The sequence below is a fragment of the Gopherus evgoodei genome, chromosome 1 (genome assembly GCF_007399415.2).
Source record: "Gopherus evgoodei ecotype Sinaloan lineage chromosome 1, rGopEvg1_v1.p, whole genome shotgun sequence".
Taxonomy (NCBI): domain Eukaryota; kingdom Metazoa; phylum Chordata; order Testudines; family Testudinidae; genus Gopherus; species Gopherus evgoodei.
Window position 1 is genome coordinate 50,643,051 of NC_044322.1, and position 17,617 is coordinate 50,660,667.

General features: G+C 40.0%; 1 protein-coding gene across 1 annotated transcript in view; it reads left to right on the forward strand.

The window, feature by feature from the left end:
• The window catches only part of FREM2 (FRAS1 related extracellular matrix 2), a 223,922-nt gene extending 207,851 nt beyond the window's left edge, over window positions 1-16,071 (forward strand). Inside the window, exons 21-24 of the mRNA XM_030563843.1 lie at window positions 3,212-3,338; window positions 5,550-5,737; window positions 10,222-10,368; window positions 12,495-16,071. Of these exons, the coding sequence (XP_030419703.1) occupies window positions 3,212-3,338; window positions 5,550-5,737; window positions 10,222-10,368; window positions 12,495-13,007 (975 nt within the window). The 3' untranslated portion in view covers window positions 13,008-16,071. The remainder of the gene's footprint in view (window positions 1-3,211; window positions 3,339-5,549; window positions 5,738-10,221; window positions 10,369-12,494) is intronic.
• Window positions 16,072-17,617: the final 1,546 nt, after the last annotated feature.

The window sequence follows — 17,617 nt, forward strand, 5'->3', positions numbered from 1 at the left end:
TTGTAATAGCACCTTGTTCCAAGAATAGTCCCACTGAAGTCAATGAGTACCTGTATCACAACTGGGCCTCAGGGTTTGAGTACATGGCAGTGCAGTCTGATCTACAGGAGTGCAAATGGTAGAGTGCTCTCACGTGTTGTGCTCTTTCTGCCCCATTAGACCCTGTACCTAGTGTGTGTTAACGAAGTCCTGTTTGAAACAGGACTACATCAACATGAACTAGATACTTTTGAGTTCGCACCAACAGGGTCTCCATGGGGCAGTTAGAGCACAACATGTGAGAGTGCTCTACAGTTCACACATGTAGGCAATCCCTAAGTCACTTGTCTCAAGATCCAAGTGAATCAAAGGTAACAATGGTAATAGAACCTGTCTCTCCTGACTCCCTGTCTAGTGCCCTATCTACTGGACAACACAACCTTGCCTGGTTTTATTTTTCAAGTTTTTATTTTTTAAATAGAATAATATGATGGATATTTGTATGTTGTCCCTCTTGGGAATTGTTTACACCATGAATGAATGAAGGTCTCTTTTTAAAAGCCAGTATCAAGTAAGTGGGAAGGGTGCTTATTTTCTGGGTGTCTCTCATTCTAATACGTTGTTTTTACATTTCCTTGTTGAGGCTTTTCGTGTCCTTTTTTTCTCTCCCTGGGAAAGCACTGTCCTCGTGGTATTTCTACAAGACACATGGCTAGTGGCAACTCTACTACCCAAAGCCAGCCTCAGTATCTTGGGGACCAAGAAGAAAGAATCCTAGTACCCTTGTAAACAGCACCTTACTACCCCAGTCAGGAAAGGATTGTTTGCACAAAGCAGGATATTTCTCCCTTTTTTGCCATCCCCGTGCTTCTTTTTCCAAGCCTTCTGCACACCTCCTATAGGGAGGAATTGGGATCCATGCTGCACTGAGGTGTACAACCCATGCATGACCTCCCCAGATCCTGCCCCTTCTTTGTGCAGCAGAGATCACAGTGGCTTTGCTGCAGGAGGTCCTCTGGTCCCACCGATGTGCCCTTTAGTGAATTCCTACAATGTTCTTCATCCATACAAAAATCTGGCCAGCTGCAGTGATGATAGTTAATTATTGGTGTGAATGTCAAAGATTAAAAGCAAGTAAGGTGATACTCCTCTCACCTCAAATAGTCTTTACATGTTATGTTATTGAGAACCTTTTCTTAAAGTGTTTCCATCATGAAAATAATTGTATGCTTAAACTACTGCTGTAACAGCCACAAGTCAATCAGTCTGTGAGAGTGAGACATTCATGTGAAATTGCAAAAAAATAGATTTAAAAAAGAATGTGTCAGGGGTATATTCACAGCTATACATAGTGTCAATGGGAACTGCATAACTATATCTTATATACGATTCAGTTTTACAGTTCCCATTAATGCTACTGTAAATTGCATGGCTAAATTCCAGTGCTACTAGCTGAAAATACATTTCCAGTTTCTTATTCATTAGACATTTACTCTCTCTAAAAGAAAAGTTTGATTCAGCCACTCTTGTTTTTCTTTCACATGCTTGTGAAAATAAGCTGGAACCCAGCTATGTGAGTGAGGCATTTGAATTTTGAACCTCTAGGACTTTAGATCCTATAGCCTGAATCCATGCATTAAAACTGAAAAATTCCAAACAAATCGGAAAGGAATGTCTTCTATAAACAGTGTTGTTAGGTTTCATCTCCATGGAGAGTAGCGGTTGGTCTATAAGGAGAGCGTCAGTTGTACATTTTCAGTTGCCAAATCCTGCTGCTTTGATATTTTGGAGTCTGGTCTGTGGAAAAGTGATTTCAAGAGTAATGAGTAGGTCAGCTGCATAACTTCTAGTGATAGTTTTTAATAGTATTTTTATGACTCACCCCATCAGCCTCACACAAGAGCGAGTTAGAAAATTGTTCATTTACTGTTTGGGGAAAAAACAGAATTCTCTTTTTTATTAGTGATTCTTTAATATCTGCTTTTCTATTTATCTTTTTAAAAACAAAATGTGTGCAACTTCCAAACTGTATTCTTAGCTAATATATGTATCTTTGTTCTCCTATTACTGTTGCTCTGGTCTTCTGCCACTTCCCTCCATTGTATTCTATGCCACCTGTCACGTCTTGACCATATTTAGATTGTAAGCTCTGGGAATGTCTTCTGTTTTGTGTTTGTAGAGTACACAGCCTCATGGGGCCCCAATAGTGATTGAACTGACTGTGGGTATTACTGTAATATGCATAATTAAAATTGCTTTGTATCCAGTATATAAAGACAAACATAGTAGACACTGATGTTAATATTAATTAAGAAATGGATAGTGTAAATAAGTGAATAAAAGATCTTGGCGTCATCGTGGATAGTTCTCTGAAGATGTCCACGCAGTGTGCAGAGGCGGTCAAAAAAGCAAACAAGATGTTAGGCATCATTAAAAAGGGGATAGAGAATAACACTGAGAATATATTATTGCCCTTATATAAATCCATGGTACACCCACATCTCGAATACTGTGTACAGATGTGGTCTCGACACCTCAAAGAAGATATTCTAGCACTAGAAAAGGTGCAGAAAAGGGCAACTAAAATGATTAGGGGTTTGTAGAGGGTCCCATATGAGGAAAGATTGAAGAGGCTAGGCCTCTTCAGCTTGGAAAAGAGGAGACTAAGGGGTGATATGATAGAGGTATATAAAATCATGAGTGATGTTGAGAAAGTGGATAAGGAAAAGTTATTTACTTATTCCCATAATACAAGAACTAGGGGTCACCAAATGAAATTAATAGGTAGCAGGTTTAAAACAAATAAAAGGAAGTTGTTCTTCACACAGCGCACAGTCAGCTTGTGGAACTCCTTACCTGAGGAGGTTGTGAAGGCTGGGACTATAACAATGTTTAAAAGGGAACTGGATAAATTCATGGTGGCTAAGTCCATAAATGGCTATTAGCCAGGAAGGGTAAAGAATGGTGTCCCTAGCCTCTGTTCATCAGAGGATGGAGATGGATGGCAGAAGAGAGATCACTTGATCATTGCCTGTTAGCTTCACTCCCTCTGGGGCACCTGGCATTGGCCACTGTCGGTAGACAGATACTGGGCTAGATGGACCTTTGGTCTGACCCGGTACAGCCGTTCTTATGTTCTTAAGTGCCTTTTCATAGTAAATATATCCATATAGGTGAATACACAGACCCAGATTAGTGACCGCATGTTGAAGAGTTTTATACTGTATTTTAGGTCAGCGACCCAGTGGCTGCTGAGTTCAGCCTGAATACCCAGATGTTTCTCCTCTCTAAGAAGACTCTCTGGTTATCTGATGGCTCGATGGGATTTGGACAGGAGAGCGATGTTGCTTTCACAGAAGGTAAAATACACAAACGATGGCTAGTTTATGTGACATCCTTTACTGTGTTCCACTCTATCCGCATTTTCTTTCAATCAGAACAAACTACCACCACATGTCTTTCTGCTTTTGCCAGGCCTAAATAGGAACTGGTTATGTTGCTGGTCGCCATTCAGGGTTAGACCTGTTCAGCTCATTACTCACTTCTCAGGGTAGCAATAATAATAATAGTGGTTTTCACATTCTAAGTACTTTACAAACATTGCTGATCCTCTAACAACATCCCTAAAAGGTAAAGATAACTGCCCCTGTATTCCTCCCACCCCTGTGATCCTCTTCAGGAGTGCCCAGACAGGTGTCTTATCTCCAGTCATCACCTATCTCTGGGCAAAAGCATTACAGAGAAACGGTATAAAAACCATGACCACGCACTAAGTATACCAGGAGTCACCAGTCAGTCTTGTGGGGCCATAGAAGGCTAAATTCTTTCCAACCCTTCCTCATGGGTTGGGACCCCCCTTGGACAGAAGGTCCTGTCCAATTGCTGGATCAGAAAGACAAAGCCCCAAGTCAATCTAAATTCAGCCTTTTTATGCCAGAAGCTTTTTCTTTGTCTGTTGGTCTCTAGAAAACTCAGTTTGAAACAGTATATGCAAGTCTCTCCAGGGAATGGTACCTCTCTAGAGGTGTTTACAACCTAAGTGATTCACTTTAATGACCGCCCACTGTTTTTGATTCCTGGAGGAGCTGAGGTAACCCTCCCCCATTGCACTGCATACAGTCCTGGCCCACAGTGATACATAAAGTTAATATAATATAGTCCCTCGAAGATAGTGCATGGGTTGCCAATATCTGGCATGTAAGTGAGTAAGTACTAATAGCCTCTTTGTACAGATGGGAAAAACAAGGCAGATTAATTGATTTGTCCTCTCAATGGAAATCAAAGTTCAAACTGAGATTAGATTTCAGGAATTCTTGCTTTGAAGGTCTAAGCTCACACCCCAAGGAGGGACAGCCAGATCTAGCAAATAGAGCTCTGGACTGGGACTCAGGAGACCAGGGTTCTATCCATGTCTCTGCCACTGATTTGTTGGGTGCCCTTGGCAAATCACCCAGCCTGTGTCTATCTTGGCTATTTAGAATGTAAGCTGTTCAGGGTAAGGACTGTCTCTTACTATGTGGTGGTACGGTGCCTGGCATAATGGGACTTTAGTCTCTGTCAAAACCTTTAGGTTGCTTCTGTAATACACATAGTAAATAACAAGCCACATATCTCTCTGAAGACAAATTCACAGTGTCCTATTCACTCTGATGTTTGTTTGACTCTTGGACATGGACTGCCATGGTCTGCTACTGGCAGTGCTCTTTTGTTGCATATTTTTGACAACCCACAAGTCTTTTGTGGGTTTAGCAAGCAAAACCTGCCTTACATTTTGGCAGGCAGCAGAAAGTCTTAAAAACTCCATACGTCCGTCTTCGGTTTTGGCAAAGTTAAATGAGAACAGATTTAATCAAGTGTTAAGAGCCCACTCTGGAAATAATAGAGGAATGATTTCCCATAGAGTAGATGTCATTTTCACTGTGTCAAGTGCTGCCCATCTAACTAAATATTAGCAAGTTCTGGTGGCCTGTGGCCAAGGTCCTGCTGACATAGAAGGTACCTTGCTATTCCAGACACATTGTTAGAAGACAAAAGGCTGCAGTCCAAGATGGGATTTGGGGAGGACAGCAGTGGCCTTATATACCTTTGCTCCTTGTGAATTCTGAGTCCAGCAGCACCCAACTCAATTTTTGAGCAGCCCTAGTGGCTGCTTTCAGTTATAGCAGCCTTGTGTGGCCACTTATGGGCTACTCTGCTGGCCCAAAATATATGGAGCACCGTGCATTCTAGCCATGCCTCTTCCTGCCCCTCAGGCAAACCCCTAAGCTGGGAGCTCTGCAGGAAGGTATTGTAGGACTACTCCAGCTGGAATGCAACCCATTTCCTACTGCCAGCGAGATTCCTGCGAGCGAGAGTCCACCTGGGTTCCAGTCCATTTATGTTGCTAGAGCAATGTAAAGGAACTGGAGCACAGCTCAGAATTGAGGCCAGTTTGTTAAAAGGAGTGTGATTGTTTCTTATAACCTGCTGTTTCACAGTACATGTGTCTGACCACCATAAGCTCATCTGACGTACTTGGATACTTGCTTTACAGAATGATACATTGTGTTTGAAACAATGATTGTTTTCAGGTGATATTATATATGGTCGTGTGATGGTGGATCCAGTACAGAACCTCGGTGATTCCTTTTACTGTAGCATTGAGAAGGTTTTCCTGTGCACTGGAGCAGATGGATATGTACCCAAGTATAGTCCACCAAATACAGAATATGGCTGTCTAGCTGATTCTCCATCCCTCTTATATAGATTTAAGATTGTGGTAAGTGTTCTGCATTTAATCAAAAGCATATGTAATTTTTTTTCAATGCAATTTGTTGTTTTGAGCCTGCTGCAGGGCAAGGGTCTCTTAAGAACACACCTACCAGAGGATGTTAGGGAGGTTCCCAAACCTGAGCCATCCTTTGTAGGTGACAAATCTGAGGAATTGTCACAGATTGAAGTGTCATTAGAGGAGTTTTGGAATTAATTATAAACTTAACGGTAACAAGTCACTAGGACCAGATGGCATTCACCCAAGAGTTCTGAAAGAACTCAAATGTGAAATTGCTAAACTATTAACTATGGTTTTTAACCTGTCCTTTCAATCATCTTCTGTACCCAATGACTGGAAGACAGCTAATGTAATGCCAATATTTAAAAAGGGCTCTAGAGATGATCCTGGCAATTACAGACCAGTAAGTCTAATGTCAGTACCGGGCAAATTAGTTGAAACAATAGCAAAGAATAAAATTGTCAGACACATGGAAGAACATAAATTGTTGGGCAAAAGTCAATATGGTTTCTGTAAAGGGAAATCATGTTTTACTAATCTACTAGAGTTCTTTGAAGGACTTGTGGATAAATGTGGACAAGGGGGATCCAGTGGACATAGTGTACTTAGATTTCCAGAAAGCCTTTGACAGGATCCCTCACCAAAGGCTCTTATGTAAATTAAGTTGTCATGAGATAGGAGGGAAGATCCTTTCATGGATTGAGAACTGGTTAAAAGACAAGGAACAAAGGGTAGGAATAAATGGTAAATTTTCAGAATGGAGGGGGTAACTAGTGGTGTTCCCCAAGGATCAATCCTAGGACCAATCCTATTCATAAATGATGTGGAGAAAGGGGTAAACAGTGAAGTGGCAAAATTTGCAGATGATATTAAACTGATCAATATAGTTAAGGCCAAAGCAGACTGTGAAGAATGTTAACAAGTTCTCACAAAACTAAAAAAAGAACAGAAGTACTTGTGACACTTTAGAGACTAACAAATTTATTTGAGCATAAGCTTTCATGGGCTACAGCCCACTTCTTCAGGTGCATAGAATGGAATAATAAGAAGATATATATACATACAGAACATGAAAAGGTGGAAGTAGCCATATCAACTCTAAGAGGGTAATTAATTAAGATGAGCAATTATCAGTAGGAGAAAAAAAACTTTGGTAGTGATAATCAAGATGGCCCATTTCAGACAGTTGGCAAGAAATGTGAGGATACTTAACATAAGGAAATAGATTCAGTCTGTGTGATGACTCAGCCGTTCGCAGTCTCTATTCAAGCCTAAATTAATGGTATCTAGATTGCATATTAATTCAAGTTAAGCAATTTCTCAATGGAGTCTGTTTTTGAAGCTTTTGTGTTGCAAAATGGCCACCTTTAAGTCTGTTACTGAGTGACCAGAGAGGTTGACGTGTTCCCCTACTGTTTTTTGAATATTATGGTTCCTGATGTCAGATTTGTATCCATTTATTCTTTTGCGTAGAGACTGTCCAGTTTGGCCAACGTACATGGCAGAGGGACATTGCTGGCACATGATAGTATATATCACATTGTAAGATGTGCAGGTGAATGAGCCCCTGATGGCGTGGCTGATGTGATTAGGTCCTATGATGGTGTCACTTGAATAGATGTGTGGACAGAGTTGGCATCGGGCTTTGTTGCAAGGATAGGTTCTATAACAGGACTATAACAAGGTTTAAAGGAGAACTAGATAAATTCATGGAGTTTAAGTCCATTAATGACTATTAGCCAGGATGGGTAGGGAATGGTGTCCCTAGCCTCTGTTTGTCAGAGGGTGGAGATGGATAGCTGGAGAGAGATCACTTGATCATTGCCTGTTAGGTTCACTCCCTCTGGGTCACCTGGCATTGGCCACTGTCGGCAGCCAGGATGCTGGGCTGGATGGGCCCTTGGTCTGACCCAGTATGGCCATTCTTATGTTCTTCCATCAAGTTTTTTACTTCAATTCTAGTCTAGTGCAGCTTGGTTAAGGCATAATATTGTTATCCAGGACCTTCTGTGTGCTGGTTACAACTTGGTTAATCCCACCAGGGAGTCTCAGCAGTTGTGGCATATTTTACAGTTTGACTTATCAAGATAACAGTATGACAAGTTGCTTGTATAGTCTCATATATTTAGGCTTGGAAGGGTTAGATTTTTATCAGTAAAAGTTGAGGAACATTGATTTCACTGTACACATACAAACCACAAAAATATTTCCATTGATAATAATTAAAGTTTCTAGATAGGCAAAATAAGTGAAATGCTGCTTGAGAACTTATTAGAGTTTGATTTAAGGATATTTGCTTTATGTATTTTGACATGTGATGTTGACAATTTGGGTTTAAAGCTTTAACTTTTTGAGTCTCAATATCTACTGTCATTAAATGATTATTTTCTGATGCCCATATTGTCCCACAACTGTGAAAATTTAAATCAATAAAAATAGAAAAAATGCTTTAAAATAAACATTGATATTTTCCATCAACATTATTTTAAAAACTCATCAAAATCTGTCAGGCCTACATATATTGTACGATTCAAAACAGGAAAACCCACAACAGAAGTAACAACAACAGAATAACTTTAATTTTCAGGAACAGGTAATTTTGCTTATTAAATGGGAATAGTGAGGGCATTCAGTTGAATGAGATTTTATTGATATGATGAGTGTACAAATGTTGATAAAGTGTAAGAAACAAATCAGATGCCTGGGTTGTCTGTTGGGGCAGGTAGAACTGTTACCCTGTTTTTTGATTTGATTCCCTGTATCCATTGTCATTACTGTCCATTCATTCCTGAATTGGTGGAGGTGTACTGTGTGTACGGATATGATGCCATCTCTGCCATCTCTCTGATTTCTCAGGCACAGTTTTCCCTCAGTCCTTTTGGATTTGTCAACACCTGCTATTTGCATTACCTACTCTGTCCTGGGAATAGTAATCAAGCAGTAGTTCTGGCTTCCAGGTAGACCTCTTAGGACATTTAGAGAAGGAGAGGAGTCTATCTCATAGCTGAGACTGCTCTTTTCATTCCAGCATCCTTTAAAAGGACCCTACAATAGCAGCTTTTTTCATTACATTTCTCCCCCAGCTTTGACTATGTTTCTTTTCTATTTACAATGATTTTCCTAGAGATTACATAGTGTAAAAATGTCTCTTCAAATTGCGTCTGTCCAACAGAATAAGTGAGAAGCTCTCATAATCTTCCTCACCTTCATTTTACAGTGCTTAAACGCTGTTCTGTAGGAAATAATGATCAGAATCTTGAAGGCAGAACTTGCTATCTCCTTTTCATGTTGCACAGTACCCCAGTACTTGCCTCTGAAGAAAGGGGGTACCTAACCCTTTATAAGCATTCTGTCTAGAACTTGACCCTCGTGTCTGAAAGTTTAGGAGTGCAGTGAGATTCACTGAGGGGACATTTCCCTCATGTTTGTCAGCAGGGGGTTGAGTCATCGTGGTGGGTCAGTCAGTGGGTGAGACAACCTAGAAGGGTTGAATCAAATATTGAATCATTTTGGGTCCCTGGGTTTCCTTGGAAACTGAGCCCCTTGTACCATGGCACGAAAATCTCCTGTGGAAGGGAGGGTGAAGTGAAGGGAATACGCTTAAATCTGATGTCCCCTACCTCTCTCTAAGGTATGCCTCCTGCCACGGTCCAGAGCTGGAGCAGGAGAGGAAGGTTGATTGGATAGATCTGGAGTGGCTGCTTCCAGGAGCTGTCCAGGGTTGTCCAGTGTAGAGTAATCATCTGATCATCTTGAGACCTAGGGTAAAATTTTCTAAAGCATCTAAGTCTCATTTTCAGAAGTGACTTAGACTCTTAAGAAGCCTACGTCCCATTGACTTTAAATGAGACTTAGACTCCTAAGGCTACTTTGGTGCTTTTGAAAATTATACCACTAGTCTAAATAAAAGGAAATTTAGTCCTTGCCAGACATCTGCTCCTTTTCCTTAACCAGTGAGGTGGTTTAAGCTGGCAGAAAATTCTATGTGATGGCCAAGGACTCAAGTTTCAGGGGGAGGAAGTTAGGCATTGAGGTGGGAGGCCTCTTTCTAGGAGAGAGTCATTCAAGCTTTTGATGTTAGTGTCTTAGAGCCCTCACTTATTTACAATTTAAAGGTAATCTGTGAAATGGGGGAGGAATGGGTTTCTGCCTGTCTTTATAATAATCTGTAAAGAAGGTGTGAAAGGATTTTTTCTTTAAAAAAAAAAACTATAGAATTTCTCTCCGTTTTATTTCTATGGCAAAAATCCTCAGGCAGTAATGAAATTAGTGCTAGACAGATGTAATCACAATGTTGCTGAAGAGCACTTTTTTTCCTTAGGAATGCACCAGATTACATAAAATAGTACGTGTTGATTATGTTCCTGGGAAAATTGCATTTCCATGTGAATATAAAAACTTCTTTCTTTGAGGAAGTGAATGTGCGAATGTACAGGGCACAAACAGAATTATTTTTCCCTTTCACCATTTAGGACAAAGCTCAACCAGAGACACAAGCCACAAGCTTTGGAAATGTGCTTTTTAATGCAAGACTAGCAATAGATGATCCTGAGGCAATTCCTTTAGTCAAGCAACCTGGCTCGGATGGATTTAAAGTAGACTCAACACCACTGTTTCAGGTGAGCAATCTGTAGGTCAGTCTCAAGAATACTGTGCTAAGAATCTAAAATAGAGTCAGGCATCATATCAGGAAATACTTGATTATAAGAATAATGAACTTGAGGATGTGTAAACTGCAATAAGGACACCAACACCATTGAAGTCAGTGAACTTGCATAGGTGTAAGCCAGTATAAGTGAAAGCAGGGCCCAGAATATTCATGGAGATTGAACCAATCCCCTGTAGCTCTCTGCCTAATTTTTTTGGTATTTCCCTTTGTTTTTTGCCCTTTCCAGTTTCTTGAGGCTACAGCCCAGGTCACTCATGTACCAAGCTGTTGTACGTACGTACGTACACTGCCAAGTTGAAAATTATTTGTAAATGATTATAAAGTGACCAGCTTTTGACTCCAGTCCCGGATTGGGAGGGAGAGGTGGAGGTGGGGGAAATCTAGAGAGGAAAAGTTCAGGAGGAGTGATGATGAGGAGAACAGTGGACTAGGACTGGCCTGAAGCTGTGCTAACTGCTCTTGGAATTGAAGTCTCAGGAGAGATGAGGTGGGGGAACTTCGAAGAGGCATACAGGGCAGGGGAACTCTTATCCCAGTATACTTTAAGGGCTTGATGCAACTCCCATTTAAGTCAATGGAAAGATTCCCACTGACTTCAACCGGAGTTGGATCAGGCCTTAAATGCACCTCATAAGACCTTTCAGAGCCAGGGCTCTTCTCCTCTGGACTTTATACACCAACCTAACATAAACTTTTTCATAGACAGTTAAAAAAATAAAATAAAAAAACCTAGCAAAATCAAACAGATGCTTACTGAGTTAAGGTTGAAAGTACATTTCAGCAAAGTCCAGCTAACTAAAGTTACCAAAACAGTATCACTTTCTGTACTACCATTCTACACCATCCAAAGCAGAAGACCCCTAGAACGTCTAGAAGTGAGCAGGTAAGGGATCCAACTACTTCCTCGATGCCCTATCTTTCACTCATGCTCAGCCTCTTCATTTATGCAGCCGGAGAAATTTTACTTTGCCCCTTTAACTTTTGCAAAAACATATGCGAAGGTCAAAATAAGTAAGTAGAAGAAACAGTAGGGAGCCCTTACTCTGATTGTTGAACATTTTAAGCACATGTGGAATCCCATTAAAACCAGTGGGATTGTTTGACTGAGTAACTGCTCACCCATGTAAATCAGGGTTTCACAATCTGGCATATAGAGATCATAAAATACCATTTGCTATTTGAGGGTTCTGTTTCCAGTAATAATCTAGTCATTTGTTCTTCCCTCTTAGGCCGACAACACAATGAGAATGGCAAGAACCAGTGGTAGCTAGCTGTACAGAAGGCAATTTGGGGATAAAAGTAAATTGTAGGAAGGTAATGCTGAGATGGGGTGTCAAGCAGTAAACACAGTTTATTAAAACTAAATATGGACTAGCCATGAAATGCCCTAAAGAGCCAAGGTGGGTGAGGTAGTGTCTTTTATTGGACCAACTTCTGTTGGTGAAAGAGACAAGTTTTCGAACTACAGAGAGCTCTTGTTCAGGTTTGAAAAGACTTGTCTCTTTCACCAACAGAAGTTGGTTCAATAAAAGTTCACCCACCTTGTCTCTCTAATATCCTGGGACCGACATGACTACAACAACGCTGTGAACATGAAATGGCCTATTCATTGCATGTCCTCTTTTTGATGAGCTGGTACAAATTCAAAGCCAAATTGTGGCTCACCTCTGGTTAGGCATGCATAGTGGGCAGAATGTGCAATGAGTCTTTCACTTTTGGAGTACAGCCATAACTGTAGTCCTTGCAAAAGGTCTCTGTGAGGCCAATGACACTAAATCACCAAAACAGGCCAGGGAGGAGATGGCTCATGCTCCTTCATCTGCACCAGGCAGCAATGGAGGCTGGCTACAGAGGGACTTGGGATCCACACCCTGTGTGTAGCGGATAGCATGATTGCCAATTCCTGCTGGGGTGCTTGGCATGTGGCATATTCTTTCTGAGCATGGCCTCAGGAGTGCTGTCAAGGCATTTCAGGATCAGATGATGAAACAGCTTGCAATTTGCTTCTCAGTTTGTATTGGTGTTTAACCACTTCATCGAGGTGGATAATGTTGAACAAAATGTTGTGTTTTCTAGGTGTCTTTGGGTAGAGAATGGTACATACATACAATCTACACTGTGAGATCAAAAGAAAGTGCCAACCGAGGTATTGGCAAAAGAAGTGTGGAGTACCAATATCACTCTCTGGTCAGCGGTGGGAATCCAGGAACTTCAGTGCAGATACGTCAGAAGAGAGGGGTCAAAGAAGCTCCAGAGCTTGCTAAAGAAATTGGCATAGAAAACAGCAGAGGAACTAACATTCAGCACATAGCTTTGGATCGCACCAACAAGAAACAGATCCCACAAAGAGAAGTTACAGTCAATGGAATTCTCCCCAGGGAGCTGAATAACAGGAACCCAGAGGTCAAGATAGTCATGATCATTGGCGGAGCTGCTGCCGTTTTACTTGCCATCGGTTTAATTGCAATTATTATTTTGCTGTTAAAGCATAAACAGAGCTCAGAGAAGAAAGAAGTCACAAAGGGATCAGGGAGCAGTGAGCCAATGATGCCACCACGTAATTACACTAGTGACAGCTCTGAGGTTTGATTCCAAGACCATGGGATTTGAATCTGTCTCAAGAGTGCCTCAAAGATAAACTTGAACTGCTGCTTGTTAGCAGAAGGTCACCATTATGCTTGGAAATTAAAAGATCGTATGGCTCTAGCTGTACTTGAAAATTATCCATTTGAGCTCTTGCTAGCATTCTCACACATAAAGGAAGAATCCAACCCAAACCTCCTGTTTTGCACAGTAGGCAATCCTGATGTCCGTACATCATGCACTAACGTTAAGCTGCATTGCAAGAAACTGCATCGCAAAGGAGAGATTTTTTTGTTTTGTTTTTGTGTTTTCTTTCAATTAAAAAGAAGAAATTATCCAAAGGTGCTAGTGAGCCCCTCTCGGCAATACAAAAGGAAATCTCTTATTACTGTACTCTTGTCTCCTTTGGAGGTGCAATGCTGACACTCTCTGAATGATTTCTCACGAAGAACTTCCTTGTTGTTGTTGTTAGTCTGTAGAGTGTGAAAATCCTCTGGCCTGATTTAGCCCAGTTAGAGTCCTTTGGCTTCAGTTAAGTTACTCCAGTGATGAATTGTATCCCTTGCCTTTAACTGACATTTCTTCCAAAGACAAATAGATTAGTGACAACGGAGTTATAAGCAGGCACATATGCCAGGATACATTACACATTCTTCGCTGGGAATTCGCTATCAGCTATTTAACCTGACTTCTTTTTTTTTCTTTTTTTTTTTCCTTATTTAAGTTTATATAAAACCAAAGAATATGATAATGTCCAGAAGGAAGCTTGATTTTTACAAACGCTGGATAGTTGTGTCCTCTTACGCTTATAATGGATTATATTTGTACAGTAAATTGTATTTGTCAGTGCACATCCAATGGTGGGAAATGCATGAGTTGGTAACATTGCAGTGTCTAGAGGAGGGGTAGTGTTAGATTCAAAATGCAGAAGACAAGGTTCTGTTTGAACTGAGGCTATGAATTGTGATGTAGAATTCAGTGCTTACTAGGCAGTTACCATATTACAAGTGGCAACAATGAGAAGAAAATACAAACATTTTATGGGAGCAAGTTGTATGTATTAAGTTGATGCATAATCATTGTGCCTCTTGAGAAACATGCTGTTTTATGAGTAACTTCACTTTTGGAAGTATAATTCTAATTTTCTCTGTCTTTTTAGTTAAGGTAATATGACATCAGCATGTTCTGCAGAAGACTGGATCAATGGTGCTTCATTACAGTGTTTATCCAGTTAGGGCCTGATCCACCCAAAAGGTGTCTCTGCAGCTGCTGTCCTACAGAAGCTCTGTCATCTCCACAATCTTAGTCAGTTGTTCTTGCTCTGAGAGATTCTGACTCTCTCTCACATCCGCATAAAGCAGGAGGAATTCCATTGCAGTCAGTGGAGTTAAACCAGTGTCAGATCAGAATCAGGCTGTTTCTAGAACATCCTCTTTCTCTACTATAGAATCACAGAGGGACCCATCTGGACTCTTTTACTCTGGAGTTACACTGATACGAGTCTAGTGACTTCAGAAGAGTTACTCTAGATTTGCACAAGTGACTGAGGTCAGAAACTAACCCACTGATTCCTTATGGGTTTATCCTAATGGGCTGTATGATCTAAAGACATTTTCAGGGCTCTCAGGGTATGTCTACACTGCAGTTAGATACTCACAGCTGGCCCATGCCCAGCTTGCTCAGGCGAAAGGGCTGTTTAAGCCCAAATCAGCTGGCATGGGCCAGCCATGAGCATCTAATTGCAGTGTAGACATAGCCTGAGAGCCAAACCCTACCTTTCTCCTGTTTAAATTAGCCAGAAAGCATACTGGCCTTCAAATGTTACCAAACATTTTTGGCCTGAAACAGTTATTTACAGGCACCCTATGTATTATAACTTTCTCCCACTAAGTTCACCATTGATTTTCTGTATGTCTGTAATGATGTTTGTATTTTTGAGACCCATGTTATAACTCATGCCAGATATATCAAAGATTTAAACTGGCAGATATTTTTTGCTTTTACCTCAAATTCAGAAGTAGATAAGTAGCAACAACAATCTAGGGCCAAATATGCCTTTGTGTCTGCATACGAATCCCACTGAGATCAAGGGGAGTAATGCACAGCCAAATGCAGAATTTGTCCCCTAGGTTCTATATGTACAGAGAACCAGCAATAAATGACTCTATAGTAAAATGGAACATATGTAAATAATAGCACACTTCAATATTTATAATGGGCCTGTTTTCTACAAGCAGAGAAGTAATTAAAAAAAAAGTTATAATAAAAACAGAAATTAGGGATTTATCACTAAAGCTATTTTTCTGCTTTTGAATGTTAACAAGTAGGAATGCCATTTGGTAACATTGATGCAAAATCTTCTTGTTATTCCTTTTATGAAGTCAATCTGGGACTCATTTATTTTACAAACCAAATACTGAGCCTGTTAGGCAGTGTAGTAATTACTTTAAACAAGCCCAACACAATTACTAATTACTCAGAGGACTTTGTAACAGTACAGTAAAAACCAGCATGGCAACCTTAGAGTACTGGACCGGTAACTGAGCAGTTATCCAAATTCAGTTTATTTAAAATCTTTATTGGGAATTAAAGCCTCTAGTTTTTTGGGATTTTTTTTAAATTAAAAAAAATATATATAAAACAATATAGAATCAAAGCTGCTGATAAAAAAGGGGGAAGGGGAAATCAAACACTGAAAAGATAAATGAGTATCATTGAGATGTATGAGGTAGATCCTGAAATGCTCTCTTACAAAACTCCCGTTGGTTTCAGTAAGATCTGCCAGATTTGTGCCATAATTAAAAAAATTGGGTTTCTTAGAATTCAGCGGGTTATAAATACATCTGTAACAGAATGCCTTTTTATTATGGCTTCAGGATTTCAGTTTTCACCAAGATCATTTGAGGCCTATTAACATTTACTCTTCTGCTTAAAAAGGGGCTTTCTGTATACTAATTTGAATAAGTGCTTCAATCCCAGTTACTGTGCACAGATACATTTATCAGGTTTCAGAGTAGCAGCCATGTTAGTCTGTATCCGCAAACAGAACAGGAGTACTTGTGGCACCTTAGAGACTAACAAATTTATTTGAGCATAAGCTTTCGTGTGCTACAGCCCACTTCATCGGATGCATAGACTGGAACATACAGCAAGAAGATATTTATACATACAGAGAACATGAAAAGGTGGAAGTTGCCATACCAACTATAAGAGGTTTATCAATTGAGATGAGCTATCAGCAGCAGGAGAAAAAAAACTTTTGAAGTGATAATCGAGATGACCCATAGAAGGTGTGAGGATAGATTCAATTGAATCTATTTCCTCATTTTAAGTATCCTCACATCTTCTATGGGCCATCTCAATTATCATTTCAAAAGTTTTTTTTCTCCTGCTGATGATAGCTCATCTCAATTGATTGGACTCTTACAGTTGGTATGGCAACTTCCACCTTTTCATGTTCTTTGTATGTATAAATATCTTCTTGCTGTATGTTCCAGTCTATGCATCCGTTGAAGCGGGCTGTAGCACACGAAAGCTTATGCTCAAATAAATTTGTTAGTCTCTAAGGTGCCATAAGTACTCCTGTTCTTTTTTCAGATACATTTATATTTATCTATACACTCAATAAATTAACTGTATTTTTTTAAGCTATTTGCAGATTTTTGTACTGAGCTTACTTTCCTGTGGAGAGATTATACTACTATCAATAACCAGCATTGTTAGGACTTTTATACAGTAATTACTGTATTGTAATTTGTTGTTTGGATGCATATAGATTTTGTTACACTGTCAAAATGATTTGCACCCATATTTATTTGAAACAACTTGTTTGTTTATGGCTGTTGTATTTGGCATTTATATCAGGAAAAAAATAAAGCTACTTCCCCTTTTGGTTACTAATCAAGTATTTATATATAAGTATCAGATTATTGAGAAAGACTAGTAACGTGCTACTGGGGTAAGTACTGTAATTTATCATTCAGATAGTCAAGCGCAAATTTACCATAGTCTGCAATAAACCTCTTGTTTTTTTCATTCTTCTTGTGATTGTTTCCCAATATAAAATTAGTGCAAGATTTGTTTGCTTTTTAATTTGAGAACTCTGGTTTCATTCCTGGACCACAAGTGGAATGGCCAGTAACGAATGGATGTTTCATATCTAGTGTTACAGATTCTGAAGATCAGACAGAGCGATAGACAGAAGTACCACACACACTAGGGACCAACATATTTTTACCACAATCACTAAAATACTGACCGCAAAGGGGTAGTCTGAAAAATGACATCACAATTCCTGTCAGATCATTTTTGCTGGTCAGTGCAGCAACCTTCAATCCACTGAAAATATGACTTTTAGAGCAGTGATTCTTGAAGGAGGTACAGTACTGCAAGATGGCAGAAGTCCAGAGTGAGGAGATGGATAGCAGAGAGACCCCTCCTACACAATGACCTCAGAAATATGCTTGGGTTTAATTCCCCTCTTTTCTCATGACAGATTAGGAGAAATCTCGGTTTGGAAAGAGTCGCGTTGTGGATCAATATACAAACATTGCCAGATTCAGGCCCTTTGTAGGCTTTATTTGTTACCCAGCTTTGTACTATCAGCGTTTCCTGTA